General features: G+C 37.4%; 1 protein-coding gene across 1 annotated transcript in view; it reads left to right on the top strand.

The window, feature by feature from the left end:
- The window catches only part of ANGPT1 (angiopoietin 1), a 160,445-nt gene that overhangs the window by 94,778 nt on the left and 46,948 nt on the right, over nt 1–18,719 (top strand). Inside the window, exons 5-6 of the mRNA XM_027717682.2 lie at nt 2,953–3,080; nt 7,733–7,834. Coding sequence (XP_027573483.1) covers nt 2,953–3,080; nt 7,733–7,834 — 230 coding nt within the window. The remainder of the gene's footprint in view (nt 1–2,952; nt 3,081–7,732; nt 7,835–18,719) is intronic.

Below are 18,719 nucleotides of genomic sequence, written 5' to 3'. Positions count from 1 at the left end.
TGTAATGTTGTAGAAAAAACAGTCTGGAGCTATAGTAGGTAAAAGTGGTTTGGAAATTGTATGGAATATTAAGTTAGAAAAACAACAGCAAACCTTAGAGAAAACATTTTTTATCCTAAAAGAACATTACCAGAAACATTCCTGAGTATTAATTTTCTGACAACTTTGGGCTGTTCCTGCAAATTACAGTGTGATGTATTAAACTTTGTGCTGGTCATGCTTAATAAACTGTGTCACAATCTGTAATAGTGCAGCTCCTTGTGAAGGAGCTGGTCTTTTCTTCCACTGGGAGCACCAACTCCTGAGAGAGGGATGAGAGGCACCCAAGGAAAACCATCTTCTGGCTACAGTGGTTCCCGAATAAAACCGCTGGTGTAAAAACAACAGGTATTGTGTTGCTTAAATTTTAGGAAATTACATATCTGCTCTCTGTGATCTCAGCTACTTCAGCTGTCTGATACTAAGAGGAAGGATGGGAAGAACTGGGCGTATCTAAGATATTTATCTGTCATTTTCACCTTTGTCTCTTACACAAACACCACTTTTATTGTGATTTTTTCAGTCTTTAAGTAGGAGGAAATAATTTATTTCTAAGGATGGTTCCTAGAGATCCATCTCTTTAGAAAGCTATTTTCAGAGCTATTTGCTCTGATATTAAAATCTTACCTTGTTTGAAATTTTAATAATATGAACTTTAGAACATACTCATGATTTCTTTTGTCTAACTTTCAGTTAAAAACAAGCCAAATTCAAGTTTCCTTGATTGACTCTTAGGTAGTTATTTCCAAGTGGTTTTCAATGTGTGTATAACAGTTAAATAGAGGTAAGATAATCTCTCTACATACAGCTAATAAAATATAAGTACTTTAAGACTGAAGGAAATGAATGCTGCCTCTGCACAACTAAATATATTCTTTAGACAAGAGAGACTAATGTCTGCAGTTGAAACAACAGCATTAGAGAAATTCAGGCCAGGAAGAGTGGATCTATTCTAAAGCCCTCTGAAATCAATGAGGGGCTTTGCTTTAACTCCTCTAGGCTTTGGCTCCAGCCCCAAGTAATTATTCAGGTTGGACTTTGGCCACTGATACTAACACCATCTGCTTACAGAAAGTACCATGAAGTCTATAATTAACACAAATCGCAAAGACCTCAGTTCTATGTCTTATCTAAAAAATGGCACCTTTGAGAGTGCATTGTTGATGTCCATTGCTGAGGACCTCATTCCCTGCCGTCTCACAGGGAAAAGAGTCATCTACTGTGTTGCCAGCACTGCCTTTTCAAAATATGGCCAAGTTTCAGAGCCGTTGATTTTCTAGTTGAAGTTCATATGCGAATATATGAACGAAGTTTTATTTGTATTGATGGTCTTGAATAAAAATAATAAATATGCAAAAAATAAAAGGAAAGGGAGAAGTAAGGGATTTTTGTTTGCTAAAATAAAATTTGAAAGAACAATATAATACTCATAAAAGGCAAAGAATAATGTAATTTGTGTGTAAAATGTCTACCTAGAGAAAAATACAGTCTTACTATCAGGATTGGATTTCTCACTATTTTCTATTTTCACCTTTTCACAGAATGACTGAGGCAAAGCGTTTAACCTTACTTTTCCTCAGTTTCCCCACCTGTGAAATTATATTAATGCTAATTGATCTGGCAGGAATTTACCATCCTAAAATACTGCTTTGAGGTATTCAAAGGGAAGAGAGTACATCAAACTGCAAACCCTTGGCCTTATTGCATACCACCTGGCCTGGATAGTAGCACTTGCTGTGCAGGGCCATTGCTTTGTTGCACATCAGTGTCATTAAACACCACTTTTGCAGCACAGGCCGCTTCACTGAGAGTGAATAAGGTGTAGTCCTTTTTTCACCTATAATTCACACTTTCAAGCCAAAAGTGAAAAAGATGTGTCTGTCACCAGACGATGAGTGTGTCTGGAGGACTTAAATCTTATTTTAAGGATTAATGAAGTGCTGGCCTGAACCCTGCCCAGTGCTTAAAGACATGTTTAACTTTAAGAATCTGAGCAGACTGATGGACTTCCTTGGGAATACTGATGTGCTTAAAGTATGTGTTCGGAATGAAATCATACCCTTCAGCATTGTGTGGGGTCATGCGACTTTTGTTTGTGAAAGTGAAGGAATGCTCTCGGATTTTACTCCTACAGGGAATCTTCTGGTTGTTCAAGACTGGGATCCTTGACATTTTACACTCCTGATTTCTCAGCCCAGACTCATATGTGCGGTCTGCCTACAATATACAGGATCTGGATCTACACTGATGTTCTACCATTATCTGTTTTCCTGTGCTGAGCCAAAAATGAATTCTATAAATCTTGACTTTAAACATCTGACTTAAGTAGCAGTGTTTTTTCTTTTTTTCCACTAACTATATCTATCAACTTTTACGTACATAGGTATGAAAATATATTATTCTCTTCCAAAAAATAAGTTTAGGTGAGTAGCTGCCTTGCCACAACCTCCTACGCTGCTAAAAGGCATTACTTCGTGAAGGGTACAAGCTCTCTCCTTGCGGGGTCTGCATCGTCTTAGGTGTGTGTCAGATCACAACACTGAACAAGTTTTCCACCTCCATGTGCCACCTGTGGGACATTCTTTGTCAACTTCTCACATACAGCTTGAGTCAGAGGCAGCACCTGCAGGGGCACAGACCTTTGCACTCGGAACTGACTGTGTTCACCTCTCAGTAGATACGATTCTCTGTTTAACTATTTACATCATGACTTACTTCTGGTGCCTACTCTGCTACCAAAAGTTTCTTGCTAGTTCTTTACTAAAATTTACCAAATACACAAACTTTGTAAGGACCACAATACAATTATTACTGTGGAGAGAAAGAATACAGTGTGCAAAAGTGGACTTCCTAGGTACAGAAATGCTTAAGACTGTTGTTGTAACTTATATTATCATGTTTTATGTTTTGCAGTTTTACTAAAGAATGCAAAAAAGGAAGAAGAAAAGCCTTTCAGAGACTGTGCAGATGTATACCAATCTGGTTTTAACAAAACTGGGGTCTACACTATTTATATTAACAATGTGTCAGATCCTAAAAAGGTAAAGACTTGGTTTATTTTCTTCTTTGTTAATATCATATTGCTCTGGACTTAAAAGAGCATTTAAAGACTTTATTGAAGTTCTCATTCTGCAAAGTATTGTATTGGTATAAATAACTTGGGTTATATTCAATCTTTAAAAAAAATACAATAGACTGAGAAAATTATTAACTGTATTATTCCAGACATTCTTCTTTCCTGCTGACAGAGAATTCTTCCTAAGTTCCAACATATACTCGTAGCTGACTCGCTTCCTCCCACTTGGCAAGCTCAGTTGAATCGGGCTATGACTGCAAATAAATCTGCGATAAAATTGAGAAGACAATTTGTAAAGTGTGATAATGAGGAAGCTGATGGGAGGGGATTATCTGGTAGCACAGGGAAAGAAATAGCAGAATGAATAGTTTTTAAAGATAAGGATTTACAAAAATCCTGCTTCTGTTGTAGGGAACAGAGAAGAGTGTTTTTGTCTGTAAAGAGCACAATGTACTGAGTGTTAGCACTGCTTGAAATGATGAAGCATTTATAATCCCATTCTTCTCCAAAAAGAGCCTTGGGAGGGTTTTTTCAAGGAAAGTTAAACACCAGTTTGTAAAGGAGACCAGTTTTTTGGAAGGCTTTTGTTGCTACGGTACCTGAGTCAGTTGAAGTCCGGAACATGAGAGGATAACCTAAGCCTAAGTTATCCATAGAGGAAGGCTGGCTGTCCCTCTGACAGGGTACTATTGGGAGCAGCCACCAAGGCTAAGGGCTGATTACCTGGGAGACTGAAATACAGTGGTGTCCATAAAGTGGACCAAAGAGGAGAGAGGGAACCACTTCTACCTGGTGAATTTATTCTTACTGCAGTAAAACGTTGACCCTGCAAACAGAAAAAGACTGTAACAAATATTTCCAATGTTATTGTTTATAGTAAGTTTATGATCATATTAAGATACGTAAAACTTGTTTCTAAACTGAATTTGGTATTATTGGAGGCCTTTGGAAACCTGTAAATGTCAAGATATTATAGTTTACCAAGGAAGGTGGGAGAGTTCTATGGGCCAAGATCAATATAATTCTGGTGAATATGAATGGAAAAATAATTGACAGGACATAAAATACAGAGATCCTTTTAAGTGTTACTGAGCAGGATAAGAAAAAAAAAGCAATTATGCAGAATCTGTTCCACTCAGAAAAGAGAGGTAACACCTATGCCCAAATTGCATATACCAATTGGCAGTAGCTTTTCCTAGCCTTACTGAAGTTCGTATACCATGCTCAGAAGCTGGATTGCAATTAAAACCAGTGGTTATCTGAAAGCACTGTGACACCGATGCTTCTGGTATATTTACCTTAAACCCACTTCACTGTCAATATAAGGACAGTGACACGATAGGAACCACCCTGTGTTTACCCTATATCCCTGTTTACAGACACCGCTATCAATCAATGCAGATAACATAACTCAGCTGATATAATTGCATTATGTTTTCCTGGATGGTTCCTGTTTTAGCAAGAAAATGTGGGAGTGTGTGTCTCTGCGCATTGAGGGCATTTCTGCTACCACCTGTTTCTGTCTTGCCCTACTGATAACACAGCAAGAGCTGATCCCAGGCATGTTCATGTTAGTCAAGTGAGAAGTGTGATTGCTTTAACAGATGTTTTTTTCAGACATTAAGGTCATTTTAACATTCTCCAAGGTAGTGCTGTGCAGATAGCTGAACTAACTCTGGTTGAGATAGCTTCAAAATTGTATCAACTCAGCACTGTGCCAGGACTAATTAGCCCAGAGGTAGCACCGTGCAGACACAGTTAGATTGCTCTAATATCCTGATAGGTACTCCATGGAGACGTACTTGCTTGTTTAAAGCCAGATTAGTTATCTGGATTACCACAATGCAATGCACAAACCTGACATGTCTTAAGAGGCCTAATATATTGTTACCTTCTGTAATACTCACAGCCACCAGCAACTAACTCATTCAAAGTAATTTTATACATCAGGTCACAAAAATATACTTTCATTTCATTTTATATTTCCTAAGGGATGCTTTCTAGAATCCTCATATTCAGTAGAAAATACCCTTGTCATATATAAAAACGTTACTGTCAGTTCCAGTGTTTTGTTGATTTTACATTCATATATTCATAGAAAACTATCCTTAATGCGTACAGCTCCCTACCATTTACATATCTCATTTTTATATGCTTAAAAATTTAGACTACAATTATTGTTTCATGTTCCTAGACTCAACAGTTCATTAATTTAGTTCATTAGTCTTCCAACCCTGCATCAAAAATTAGTGATTAATTTCTGTTTAAAAGAATCTTAATAATATTTCATTTTTTTGATATGGAAAGAGAAAAAGATAGAACTAACTATTAAACTAATTAGTTTGTTTACTTTGATGTGTGTATGTGCAATGTCTGATAATGTGGACAAATGATTGTCCCTGAGCAATAGTGAAAGAAGAGTCCTCTCAGTCCCCTGCAAAGATGGGGTCAGCTATAGGGGAAGCAGAAGCTTATGATAAGCAAAGGAGCAGTGGGAGTGAGGTTACCACCATTTTGAAGTGGAAGGAATCATGTCACTTTTGGGAGCAGAAGCAGGGCAGGGGTGATGCTCTGACTGTACATGGAACCTCCACATCTCCCCTTCGATCAATGTATTGACTCTCCCACTGTCTCCTCTAATGCTCTCACAAGCATGACTTTTACCAACTTCTGGGTGCATTGCACTGAAAATGTTATCAATTGCTAGTGAGGTCTATATATTCTGAGTCTTTATGACTCTGCAAAAGCAACAACCACTGTTGCCATGAATGCGGCCTTCGACTCCTCCCCCTCTACTTTCTGCTTGTGGACTTCCTACCAAGTTGGTGTCAGTGGTCCCTCTGAGCATACCTGAAAGAATTTTAACCCATTAAAAGTATGCTAGCCCCTTATGCTGTGGAAACTGGCATTCTGGCATGGTTACCATCAGACTCAGTTTTTGTGTAACAGAAATGCATTCCCTGAATCTCAAATGGCTGGTCTTGAGATTGTTGCTCCATGACAACAATGTAGACATGTAATGCCTTAGTGTGCATTTACTTAAAATGAAATTTGTGGTAATTCTCTGCCTTCTGTTTACTCTGTTTAAAATTGAGCTTATCTCTGAATGATTATTATAAAGTTTTTAATAATTTAGTTCGTAAAGCTAATATAAGTAGAAAAAATCATATATTTGCCTTTTAGGACTTTGAGAAATTTTGCCCATGCATTTAAGGAAGGGCAAGAGTGCAATATTTTGGATGGTCTTTCAATCTGAATCAGGTTATTTTATTAATTATAAACTCAGATTCTAGATATACATGCAAATTCAAAGTCACTTTTCTTTATCCTTTTCTTTTCTAATAGAAGGTTAAGTATTGGAACATGTTAAATGGTGTTTAAATGGCTGAGTGCCTTGACCTTGTCTGGGACAGACAAGTCTATAGCTATGCACAGTGAACATCTATAATCAGCTTGGAACTCCTGTTAATACAGCAGGTGTTTCTGTCTACCACTGTGGAAAGTGCCAGACCACACAGTGATAGTGAAAAATGTGCTCCTGGCAAACCTTTCTTTCACTGTGTAGTTTTCACTTTCAATTTGATATATTATTCAGAAAACATCAAAGTCTTTTTATAGGTATTTTATTATATTTTAGTACGAAACCCCATAATTTATGTGCACCTTTAAAATGAATAGTCTTAATACAGTTGAGGATTTAATGCTTTAAAAATTGGCAGTGGATTCATGGGAGCTTGCAGTGGCTTATAAATATAGTAAATCCATAATTTAGAAATTCTCACTGTAAATCAAACTTAAGAAATTAAATTCTGTAGATAAATGTTTTGACTCACAGTGTCTTCCCTGAAGAAGGAATAGGGCTACAATGTTTGTCTAGAAAATTGTGGGGTTTCTTGTGGTTACCCTAAGTTAAATACATGTTTGGACTGTTCAGTGTTCTATTTCCTTCCTGTACCTTCACAAGGACTTCATTTGGCATGCCTGGTGCAAATTAAAACAAAAGCCCTTATTAGTAGGAGATATTTGAATGATTTTTCCTGAGGGTAGAATATGGTTCTCTAGTCAACTGCAAGATAAATTGACATTTAACTGAATTGGATAGGTACCTCGAATTTGTGTAGATCTTAACTTCTGAACTTGTCTTGAGCCTGTTTCTGTCTATGTTCTCTGTCAGTTGTAAGGCATCTTAATCTGAGATCAACTGTCCCATTTTGGGACACTGCCTGGAACTGTAGGTAATATTACAATTCAAACCAAACCAAAATAACCTCATCTGTGCTACATTCCAGACTCCTTGGATGAGTGTTTTCTATAGGAATTCTGAAGATTCTTTCTTAGACCAAATGACACTCTGCTAAAAGCTATAGAAAACATTATTAACTGAAAGAATTACTCATTTGTTAAGAGGAAGAGAGTGGTTTCAGGGGCACTGCAGAGAAAATAGAAAAGGAACATGGAGTTAATGGGAAAGGGAAAGCTGAAGATGTAGAGGGGAATGATGGGGAAATGTTTTTGGGTAATGTGCTGAAAGGACAGGGTTCCATCATAAGCTTGTTTTATTGGTTGTTTGGGGGGGTTCAATTAATTAATTAATTTATTTATTTATTTACTGCATAGGTCTTTTGCAATATGGAAATTGCAGGAGGAGGATGGACAGTTATACAACATCGAGAAGATGGGAGTGTGGATTTTCAGAAAAGCTGGAAAGAATACAAAATGGTAAGGTGAAAAATGTGCAATAGCTGTACAGTTCATACAATGTCAGATTTCAAATACTACTTCCTATTGTCTTAGGTAGATAGTTCTGCTTATAGTGATGTGGTGTGGTCCTGCAGTTTTTATGAGCTACCTTTTTTCATGTCTGTTACTTTTGAAAATGCTTTTTACTCAATTAGTGGAGTGTTATTTCCCATGACTTAGAGTTTCTTTGAGATCAGAAACTGAGATATAAAAGATGAGGTGAGGCCAGAATGCAGCCATCTGTCTCTCTGAAGTTTTGACTTGCTGTGACGTTAAGTGGTAATAGACATGTGACGATGTTTCTGATGTTTGGATGTTTTCAGCTAAGGGGAACTCCTTCAGAACTTGGAGTACCTCAGACAGGAATGAAAATTCTTACTGGGGTTTATCCCAAGTCATACAGCCAATCAATTTCATGTACTGGAAATGTTGATACTTCAAATAGGATTATGAGAAAATAAATAAGTTACCAAATTAAATATGACATGACTTCAAGCAGTCTGTTTTCCTTTTGCCAACTCAGAAAAATTTTACTGCAATCTAAATAACTGCTCATTTTTTTCATTTACTGCCTGTTCATACTTTCTGATGGAGCTCCTTTCTCTGAGTCCCTGAGGACTGGCTTGGACTGCAATGACATTCCTAGTGAAATTTTCAGTACTGTGTTATCAGCGTTGCAGAGAAATGTATTTTTTCTACAGTTTTCAAAAAGCACTAAGTGAAGAGAGCATTTTAAATGTTTTAAAAAAAAAGCAAGTTCAATTCAGTAAAAATTTCTGCAGGAAAAAGTTCTGTTACAGAACTTACAATTTCAGAAATAAACCTAATATATTATTGAAGCTAAATCTAATTTTTGATTTTATGGATGCTTTTAAAATATTTTTTATTACATGAAGATATAAATTATAAAAAATAATAATTTGGATCAGACACTGCTCCTATGGGTAGCTAGAGGATATAATCTGTTTCATAGTATATGTCAACTAAAAGTAATGTTAAAATGACAACAAGATATTTTTTAATAGAATTACCAAATTGGAAACTTTTTTTAGAATTCATAATGTAGAAAATGTAAAAACTGTTTTACTTGATTTTGGTGCAGAATCAAATAAAATATAAACCATCAATTTATTTTGAGGGAAACAAAATTTGAAGATCCTACCAATTTTAGTTATGAGGAAATTAGAATTTGTATGTGCAACCTAAGTAATTTGCTACATAAGGATTTTCAATTTATACATATCACAGTAATTGAGATTTTCTGATTTTATCTCTTGTGCTTTTTCTTAGAAGTTATATAAATACAGCCCTTCTTTGTAAGTTATCCCACGTGGTCTTTTTCATATATATCCTTTCATGTAGTCAAAGATTTTCCTCTAATTTTCCTCTACAATAGTGTGAGCCTGTTCAGAATTAGATTATATTGGTTTTGTCTAGTTCAAGCAGTCTGAACTAATTTAGCTTCTCTTTAGGAATGATATAATATTCTAAGACATCATTTGCTTTTATCAAATAAAAAGAATCTATTTTGGACTTTTATTGATATCTTATGCAATAAGCATGAAAGAAGATAAGATTTAGACTTGCTCTACTTCTATGAACCATTTACCCAAGTAACTGTCTTAGGCCCCTTCAGTAGTTATCATGTAAAACCAAATATTGAATATTGAGTGATAGAAGCTGATGGATGTTCTCTATATTACTGGGATATGTGACAGTGTTTGAGCTTCAAGGCAGTAACACCACTGATTTAATTCCTTGATTGTTCAGAAAAGGTGCGTGGTGTCTATTGGACCACATCCCATCTCCTTCCTGGTGTTTCTTCCAATGGAAAGTGGTTTGTGTGGTGGGGGATACAATAGTACTTGATCTTACTTGTAGTGGTTGAACTTAATATGCATTCTCTCAGTCTGTACTTCAGATGCAGCTTTCTAGATTTGTTAAGATCTTCTCTTTGTGTTCATATCTAATAATTTCATCCTAATATAATAACAGTAATAATATGTCTCTGGGGCTGCTTTTATTTTCAGTGCATTTAGTTCTTATTGGAAAAGAAACTGGAAAATTGTTGAATTTTTTAAGTTAAAGAAAGTACTGATTGCCAGCTTCTGAGCTGGACAGGATTCCAGGTTACCAGTCAGCTCTACCGCTGGAGCCCTCACAATTTGTTGACTGTTCCAGTTTCAGAAGGCTGTTCAGATATGCTCTGACTCTAAGATGAGATCCTTACTTGGAAAGGGTGCACATGGAATAATCTCTGCAAGGATGAGTGACAGCAGTGCTGGATTACAAGAATCACCTGAAAACAAGGTGGTCATTGTCTTTGATGCAGTTTCATGCTGGTACTTTCAGCTTACATGGAAGTACTTCGATTCCTATTTCAGACACCAACACAAGAAATAGGTTAAGTCAGAGATAAAGTAGCCATAAATCTTTTGAAAGGAGGAAGTATACAACTTCATCCATCCATAAATTGCTACAAAGTCAGTGCTATTACAGCAATAGTGGTACTAATTTTTCCTCCTTGATCTTTTGGTTCTATTTCCACTGGCATTCAATCTCCACTCTGGAAAACAAAGTTACACTTTCCTCAGTATCTAAACCAATAGGTAATAAATACAAAAGCTTTTCTGCAGATTTACTGTTATGCATGATTGGTTATGCCACCTTCTTGTTTAGGGGTATATGTGCTTACCAGTATTCTTCAGTTTTGTTCTTAGTCTTTCACTGTGCAGTGTATTTTGCACCTTTGAACTCATTTCTGACTATGAAATCTCTTGAGCCATTTCAGCTTTGTACATTCAGTAGTAATCGGAATAAATTCAGAGGAAACCGCTTAAGTTCATCCTCCCATCCTTTTCTTATCAGTACCTACTACATCTGCCCCATTTTGCAATGAATTTTCTGTTATACTGTTTGTTGCTTATTGGAAAAAAATTGAAGTGAAACAATGAATAATTTCTGTAACAGCAGGTAAGATCACACTGAGGCAAACTTCAACCCTGAAGCAAGTTTCAACCATTTTTCATATATCCTTGCATGAGGAGGGAATATAAAACACTATTAAGAGTTTTGATCTCTAGAGGAGAATATAATTTAAAAAACTATTGCTTGCCATCTGCAAATCTAAAACCATTTTAGAAGGGGGGTTTTCCACGAGCTTACTTTCTAAGACATGGTTTCTGGCACTTATTAGGCAGTCATTAGCAATAATGAAATCCAAGCAAATTGTTAGTTCATGTGCTAACTTGGCTATCAAATCTTCTTGATAATTTTCCAGTTTTCAGTTCTTGGATGAATGTACCTTTCCCAGTGACTGTCTCCATTTTTGCCAAATTGGGTGATGGAGTATTAGATTCCCTATTCTCTAGCCTTTTAGCGTGTCTAGTTTAATAATTCCCATGAAATTCACAGTATTTTTTCCACACTTGATAGCTCAACATTCACTATCAGCTTCTTAGGGGGGCTTCTTAGGGGTCAAGTCTATTGGGGGCTTCCTCAGACCTTTAAAATTACTTTCTTGCTTTCTGTCATCGGATAAAAACTCTCAATAGGTATTTGAAATTGCATGCCTTGGCCAGCTCACAACAATCCTTCTTCTAGCCTTTTTTTTTTCCTGCATGTCAGTATTTAATTGTACTACCTGTCTTAATTGCTATAGTATTGCTATTTTCCTTTCACTGATGAAGGAAAGCTATCGCTTTTTTATTATTATTCATAATGTCATGAGCTAGATTAGGATCACTTGTACATAGTAGACTTTGAGCTGAATTTCTAAGTTTTATGGCAACAATCTCCTACCTTTCTGATCAGCAGTTGTTTTTTCATTTGATTTCTTTGAGGCAAGAATGATATTCAGTGGCAAATTCCACATTCTTTTAATTTCATGTTCCTGATTAACATCTGAATCCAACAACAGTTCAGCGCTTAAAACAAGTCTGCTACCAACTTGTTTCAGAAGTCATCAATAGCATTCATGTGTACCTGAAGAGCACAAAATCCAGAAGAGCTACAAAACCACTTCCATTTCTGGTGAGGTTTCTTCTTTTTCTATTCTCCTTAAAGCTGTTTTGTCAAATTGATGGCTATCTCCATAGTACCAATGCTCTTCTATAGCTTAAATTCTTCACAGACTGAGAGCCAGACCACAGAGGTACTCACCAGAACTTTCTGAGGAAGTATTTCTGGATGCAATTCTCGTGGGTATTTATATCACGTTATCTGCAACAATCTGACTTTCCTTTGACCCTCAGTAAATTTTAGCTAGTATGTCAAGTTTTGACATCTGTGTCTTCTGCTTACTTAAAAGACAGCTGAAAACCTCTTTGAACTGTTTGACATATTTCCTACAGTTCACTTCTCTGAGTAAGCTCTAGTTTGGACATAGGTCCCACTCATTTTCTGGAAGACCTTCTTGTTTGTGATAGTCAGGCTGTTGGTGACCACATGCTTTCATCCCACTAGTCCTTGCAAGTCCTACATACCTGAATTATACATAATAAGAGCTACCATTCCAACAAAGATTTTATTTCTTAACGCCATTGTTCAGTTAATTCCAAAAATTTCCAGATGTTATATTTAATTTTTGTTTGCAAAGTGTTCAACTTCTGTTTTAGAATGTGACCTCCTAATTCTTTTTACTCCATCTCTTGTAAGCCTTATTTTATTTTCTCTTGTGAAAGTTTCAGGTCCATTTTTCAGTTTTGTTATCATTCTTACTGCCCACCTTTCTTACCTTTAAACTCTGCCAGGTTTTTTGTTCCTAATTGCTTCAGTAGCAATACTAAGTTGTATATTTTTCTCATTCAAGATAGGTCTTCACCATTTTGTGAAGTTAATATTGTGTTTGACTTGAACAAAGAGACAAAATCTTGAGCTGTTGTACTGTTCCTTCTTAGAGCATTAATTGATGATGGATATTTCTCTGTTGTAGTTTTACCCATTTAAAAATGGTGTTCAGGTTCTTTTTTTCTCCCCAAATACTTGAAGAATCAAACAACTACAGACAGAGCTCCAACCTCTTTCAGTCGTTAGATTATGATGTTTATCACTTTCTTTTTGAAGGGGGAGGATGACTGCATAAAAATGCACAAGGCACATTTTAGAATTTTCTTTGTAAGCTTCTTGATTCTGGTTCCACTATTTTACTGCAAAATAACTTCAGATGTGGGTGGGTTTCTTTAAACAAAAATTACATAAACCATATGACTTGGCTGAGGAGAATGTTCTTGACAGAAAAAAATAAATTTGTTCATAATTTGGAAGCTCATGTTGTGGAAGCAATATCTTCCATAATTCTCAGTTTTGTTAAAGCTAAATATTCTGAATTATTTTTTAATCCCTTTCTGTATTATAACTCTTTAAAGTATGTTATGCATTGTTATGGCCACAAAATCTTCACACTTCTTGCATTGACAGCCACTGACAGCCATATTCCTGTGTTCTTTAAATGGGAACTCAAATAGTATCAAATAGTATCAAACAGGTGCTAAAGGTGGTAGTACCAATCTTTCTGCCACTATTCCACATTAAAAGCATTTGTGAAAAGTTCGTTTTTTGGATCTTTATTTATGTCAAACTTTTTCCTCAAAACTAAAGAAAAGAGATTGCTGGGAGATAAAAAGTATATTCCACTGCAAGCATATGATGCAGCTCCCTGGGTTCACAGGATATCAAGCATTGAAATAGCCACTGGAACTAGCTTCATCTAACTAGTGTTAGGGAGATTTAAGAAGACGCTGCTGTTGTTCACAGGAATTAAAACACTCATCAGCTTTTCAGTTAATGATTTATAATTTTGACAGGAATTTAAAATTAGGAAACTTTTATCATCATGTGAAAAATAATAGAATCTAGAATCATAGAATCAACCAGGTTGGAAGGGACCTCTGAGATCATCAAGTCCAACCCTTGATCTAACACCGTTATGGTTACTAAACCATGGCACCAAGTGCCTCATCCAGTCTCATCTTAAAAACCTCCAGAGATGGAGAATCCACCGCCTCCCTGGGCAGTCCATTCCAATACCTGATTACCCTCTCTGTAAAGAATTTCTTCCTAATATCTAACCTAAACCTCCCCTGGCACAGCTTAAAACCATGCCCTCTTGTCTTACTGATAGCCTAGGAGAAGAGACCGACCCCTACCTGGCTAAAACCTCCTTTCAGGTAGTTGTAGACAGTGATGCCTGAGCCTCCTCTTCTCCAGGCTAAACAACCCCATCTCCCTCAGCCTCTCCTCATAGGACTTGTGCTCGAGTCCCTTCACCAGCCTTGTTGCTCTTCTCTGGACCTGTTCCAGCACCTCAATATCCTTCCTGAGCTGAGGGGCCCAGAACTGGACACAGTACTCGAGGTGTGGCCTCACCAGCGCTGAGTAAAGGGGCAGAATCACTTCCCTGGTCCTGCTGGCCACACTGTTCCTGATCCAGGACAGGATGTCATTGGCCTTCTTGGCCACCTGGGCACACTGCTGGCTCATGTTCAACTTCCTGTCAATCTAAACTCCCAGGTCCCTTTCTGCCTGGCTGCTCTCCAGCCACTCTGTCCCCAGCCTGTATTGCTGCAGGGGGTTGTTGTGGCCAAAGTGGAGGACCTGGCACTTGGCCTTGTTGAACCTCATCCCACTGGAATCAGACCATCTCTCCAGCTTGTCCAGGTCCCTCTGCAGAGCCCTCCTGCCTTCCAGCTGATTGACACTTCCCCCCAACTTAGTGTCATCTGCAAATTTGCTGATGGTGGACTCAATCCCCTCATCTAAATCATTGATAAAGATATTAAACAGAACTGGGCCCAACACCGATTCCTGGGGGACACCACTAGTGACCGGTCGCCAACTGGATGCAGCCCCGTTCACCACCATTCTCTGGGCCCGGCCCTCCAACCAGTTCCTAACCCAGCAGAGAGTGTCCCTGTCCAAGCCATGGGCTGCAGCTTTTTCAGGAGTATGCTGTGGGAGATGATGTCAAAGGCTTTGCTGAAGACCAGGTAGACACATCCACAGCCTTCCCCTCATCCACCAGGCAGGTCACCTGATCATAAAAAGAGATCAGGTTGGTCAGACAGGACCTACCCTTCCTAAACCCATGCTGGCTGGGTCTGATGCCTTTTCCATCCTCTAGGTGCTGTATGATTGCACTGAGGATGATCTGCTCCATAACTTTACCAGGCACTGAGGTCAGGCTGATGGGTCTGTAGTTTCCCGGGTCCTCCTTCTGGTCCTTTTTGTGGATAGGCGTGACATTTGCCAACTTCCAATCGTCTGGGACCTCCCCAGTGAGCCAGGACTGTTGGTAGATGATGGAGAGCAGCTTGGTGAGCTCTTCCACCAGCTCCCTCATCACCCTTGGGTGGATCACATCTGGTCCCATAGACTTGTGGGATCCAAGTGGCTCAACAGGTCACTAACTGTTTCCTCCTGGATTATAGGGGGGCTATTCAGATTGTAATCTCTTTCTAAAAAATTGTACACACGTATACTAGACAGAGATTCCTTGCTACCAACAGGCCAGTAGTGGTTTTATGACAGTAAGAGGTTTCTTCCATTGATTTTGGAATGAGCTATATTCTAGTAATTTAGTTTTAGGTCACAAACAGTAACAGAAAGAAATAAAGGCAAAGTAACAAAATATTACACTTAATGTACATATGGTCAGATATGTAAACCTTAAAGTATTATTGTTGATTGATCTTACATGGACATAAATTTTCACTTTCACTGTTATTAGTCCCGAATTTTTTGGCTATGAAGGATCACTCCAAGTGCAAACATATGCAGCTGCTCTTCATAGATAGCTAATTATACTTTTATAATAAGAACTCGTGTCTTCCTTCTAATGAGAGCTTTAGTGTTTGACTGGTTTGCACAGGAGCCATCCAGTGGATGGGGATCCTTCTCTTATGCGATTCATTCCTTCTTTCTCAACTACTAGGTCATACCTGTATTAGCACATTGAACAGGGCCATGGCCTGTGTGTGTGAACAGTTTTGTGACACAAGATCCTCATCACTAAATTTTAGTGGAGTTTTGGTATTACCCAAATTACATCCACATATAATGCCCAACCAGTGATGGGAAATGGGCCATTCCAAATGGCAGTTGGCACAGGACTGCTTTGGTTTTAGACCTGTTAGCATAGGAGTTTTTCTTGTTTGCTTTCTTATGCTTAGCAGAGCAGTAAAGGTTGTTCAGGGCACTCTTCACAGCTTCTTCTTCCCCTTGTGGCTTAGTGAAACACTTGTCAGGGAAAGGATTATTGGTTCAAAGAACTTGGGGAGACATTTTGAAGATAACCTGGAAATAGGAAAGGAACACAAAAAGTTTTCTGGAAGGAGGAGACCTTTCCTAAAATTATCAGTACTACATCCATGCATCTAGCTAGTAGCTGAAGATGAATCTCATAATTTCTTCAGCAGGAACAGCTTCATGTTTTTTCCCTGCAAGTAATGTGAAGTAGTCTGTAAAGTGCCTTGCAATATCAGCATGGTCCCTCTTGCAAAAGTGAAGGATTTGAAAATAGGATTGATTTGTGAGAAAGGCAAAAACTAGAGAATGCATGTCCTTGGAAAAGACAGAAGTTACATTGTTTCTGTAGTGTAAGCAAACCAGTCAGGCTGGGAATGGTGGTGGTGTTGAATTAATGTGTTGACCGAATAACTTATTAGAGTGAGTTATGAGTTCAAGGAGATAAAAACCCCACACTTAAGACATGTATAATTCTATAACATATAATAACAAATACATTTCTTATTATAGTATGCTTCAAAATTGTAACTTTTTTACATCTGAAAAAAATCGTTTACTTCAAGGGACTAGGGTAAATGATATGGAAGTAATTTGTTTCTTTCACACATTTACCAAGTTATTTGGATATAAGGAAATGATTTTTGCTGAGTGGAATGTGTATTAAGATATTATGTGAGTAACGCCTTTCAATAGAGACCCACCCCTTCATGATAAAGAATGGCATGTCATGCTAGTTTAATAAACAGGCACTTCTGACTGAAACTGTTACTCAGATAATTGTCACTTTCATCAGTTCTATAAAAATAGTCAGCATGTTCTCTGCTTCTCCTGAGATCTAAATCCAGGATGTCCAGTAGAGATAGGCATGATATTGAGGTGGTGAGAAACTATATTCAATTTTATGAAAATATCCTCATGAAACTCTTCTGGTCCTGACCAAGGCTTAATCTACAGTGTGCATTTCAACAAAATGATCTAAGGGAGCAAGAATGAAACAATATTTTGTTCAGAGAGGGTTGGATCACTAGACTGGGCACCAGAGATGTTACTACACAAGGAGGCATCTTTTTCATTTTGGAGAATACATTTGGATGTAAAATTAAACAAAATTTTTTGTTGGAGCACAGTTGTGTTTTAAATGTGTTACACTCAGCACAGCCTTTCCCATGCAAGTATTACTGATTAACATCAGTTTCAAGTGTTGTGTTGACACATGGCTATATACTTGTGCCTACTTTGCCACCAATGCTTCAATTTAACACCATTAATTTTATGCTGATAAGACTTTTGTAGTCTTTCAAAGACTGTTACATAGTAAGTTTTGTGTAATGATATCAAGATTTAGCCTAGTTATACTAACAGCCTGTAGAGCAGCAGAGCACCATGAGAAAGATTAATGTCATTAAAGAATCTTTCTAACCAAAAGATGAAAACACTCTTTTAGAAGAGCCAGGTGAGATTCTGTGAGGTTGTTTTTAAAATTTGTGACTTGAAAATTTAGTAGAATTGTAGCAGAGTTCTTCCCAAATGAGAGTTGTGTGCTCTCATCATGTAAGAGCATCCTCCACAGGGAGGAGCATCTCCTGTTTGATCTGCTCCATTTGGAACTCGTTGGAGCAACTCTTCACTTTGGGGCTCATGTTGAATTAGAACTGTAACTTTTTGACTCTGACGTCAGTCATCTTCTATTCTTGTTCAAGTGTTTAGCGTAGCAGCTAAACCAAAGCAAAAGATTCAAGGGCAACCCATAAATTTGATGCTTGTTCTATTTAGACAGATTATGGGACTTAAATTCAAGTCACTGCTCAAACTCACATACAGGCTCTTGATCTTTCCTTCAGGACCTGTGCGCTTAGTCATGCTCATCTCTGCTATCTGAGATTAATCAGTGTATTGGGAAAAGAGAATTAAGTCCTACCTCTCCAAAGTATTTCTTTTTGCATGAAATGAAACAAAAATACTACTTTTTATTTCATTTTAAATTTTTAACCCTAAGACATACCATTTATTTCTTTGCAAATACCAAAAGAGTTATCTTAAGCTTAAATAATTTTAAGCTCAAAATTTTTCTTTCTTAGATGATATGGAAAAAATTAGTTTCCTTTTCTTTAAAATATATCTATCTCCCTGGCATGCTCTTATTAGGAGCCACACTAAGTGTCTGTACATTCCTAGAATCCACTTGTCCTAGAGTGAGAAAGATTGTCTCAATAAGAAAGTCTCCTATTTTCAGATGTACTAGTTGTTTTACATGTAGGATATGTATGGAGAAAACTGAGCTCTTTTGGGCTCATTGCCTAACCAGAGGTAACCTTTGTGCAAGGTTTGCACTTCAAACATGCTTTCTGTCACTGTGATTCTTCTTCACCAGGAATTTTGCTGCTACTGATACTGTGTGTGTTTGAGAAGGAAAAAGTAAAAAGTGAACATAATTTCTGTATGTCTACTAATATATTTGGTCTAGAATGAAGTGCAACAGCCTGAATTGATGCAGGTTATGAACAAAGTTTTGAGGCACTTTTCAAACTTGGGATAATTAGACAGACATCTAGCTCTTCATTTAAACTGACGATAGCTTAGTTTTTGTTTTAGTCTTTTCAGAAGGTAGCTCTGGCTTCAA

This window comes from Pipra filicauda, unplaced genomic scaffold (assembly GCF_003945595.2).
Source record: "Pipra filicauda isolate LSUMZ 115617 unplaced genomic scaffold, ASM394559v2 scaffold57_size4234018_pilon, whole genome shotgun sequence".
NCBI lineage: Eukaryota > Metazoa > Chordata > Aves > Passeriformes > Pipridae > Pipra > Pipra filicauda.
This window is presented reverse-complemented; position numbering and strand designations above follow the sequence as displayed.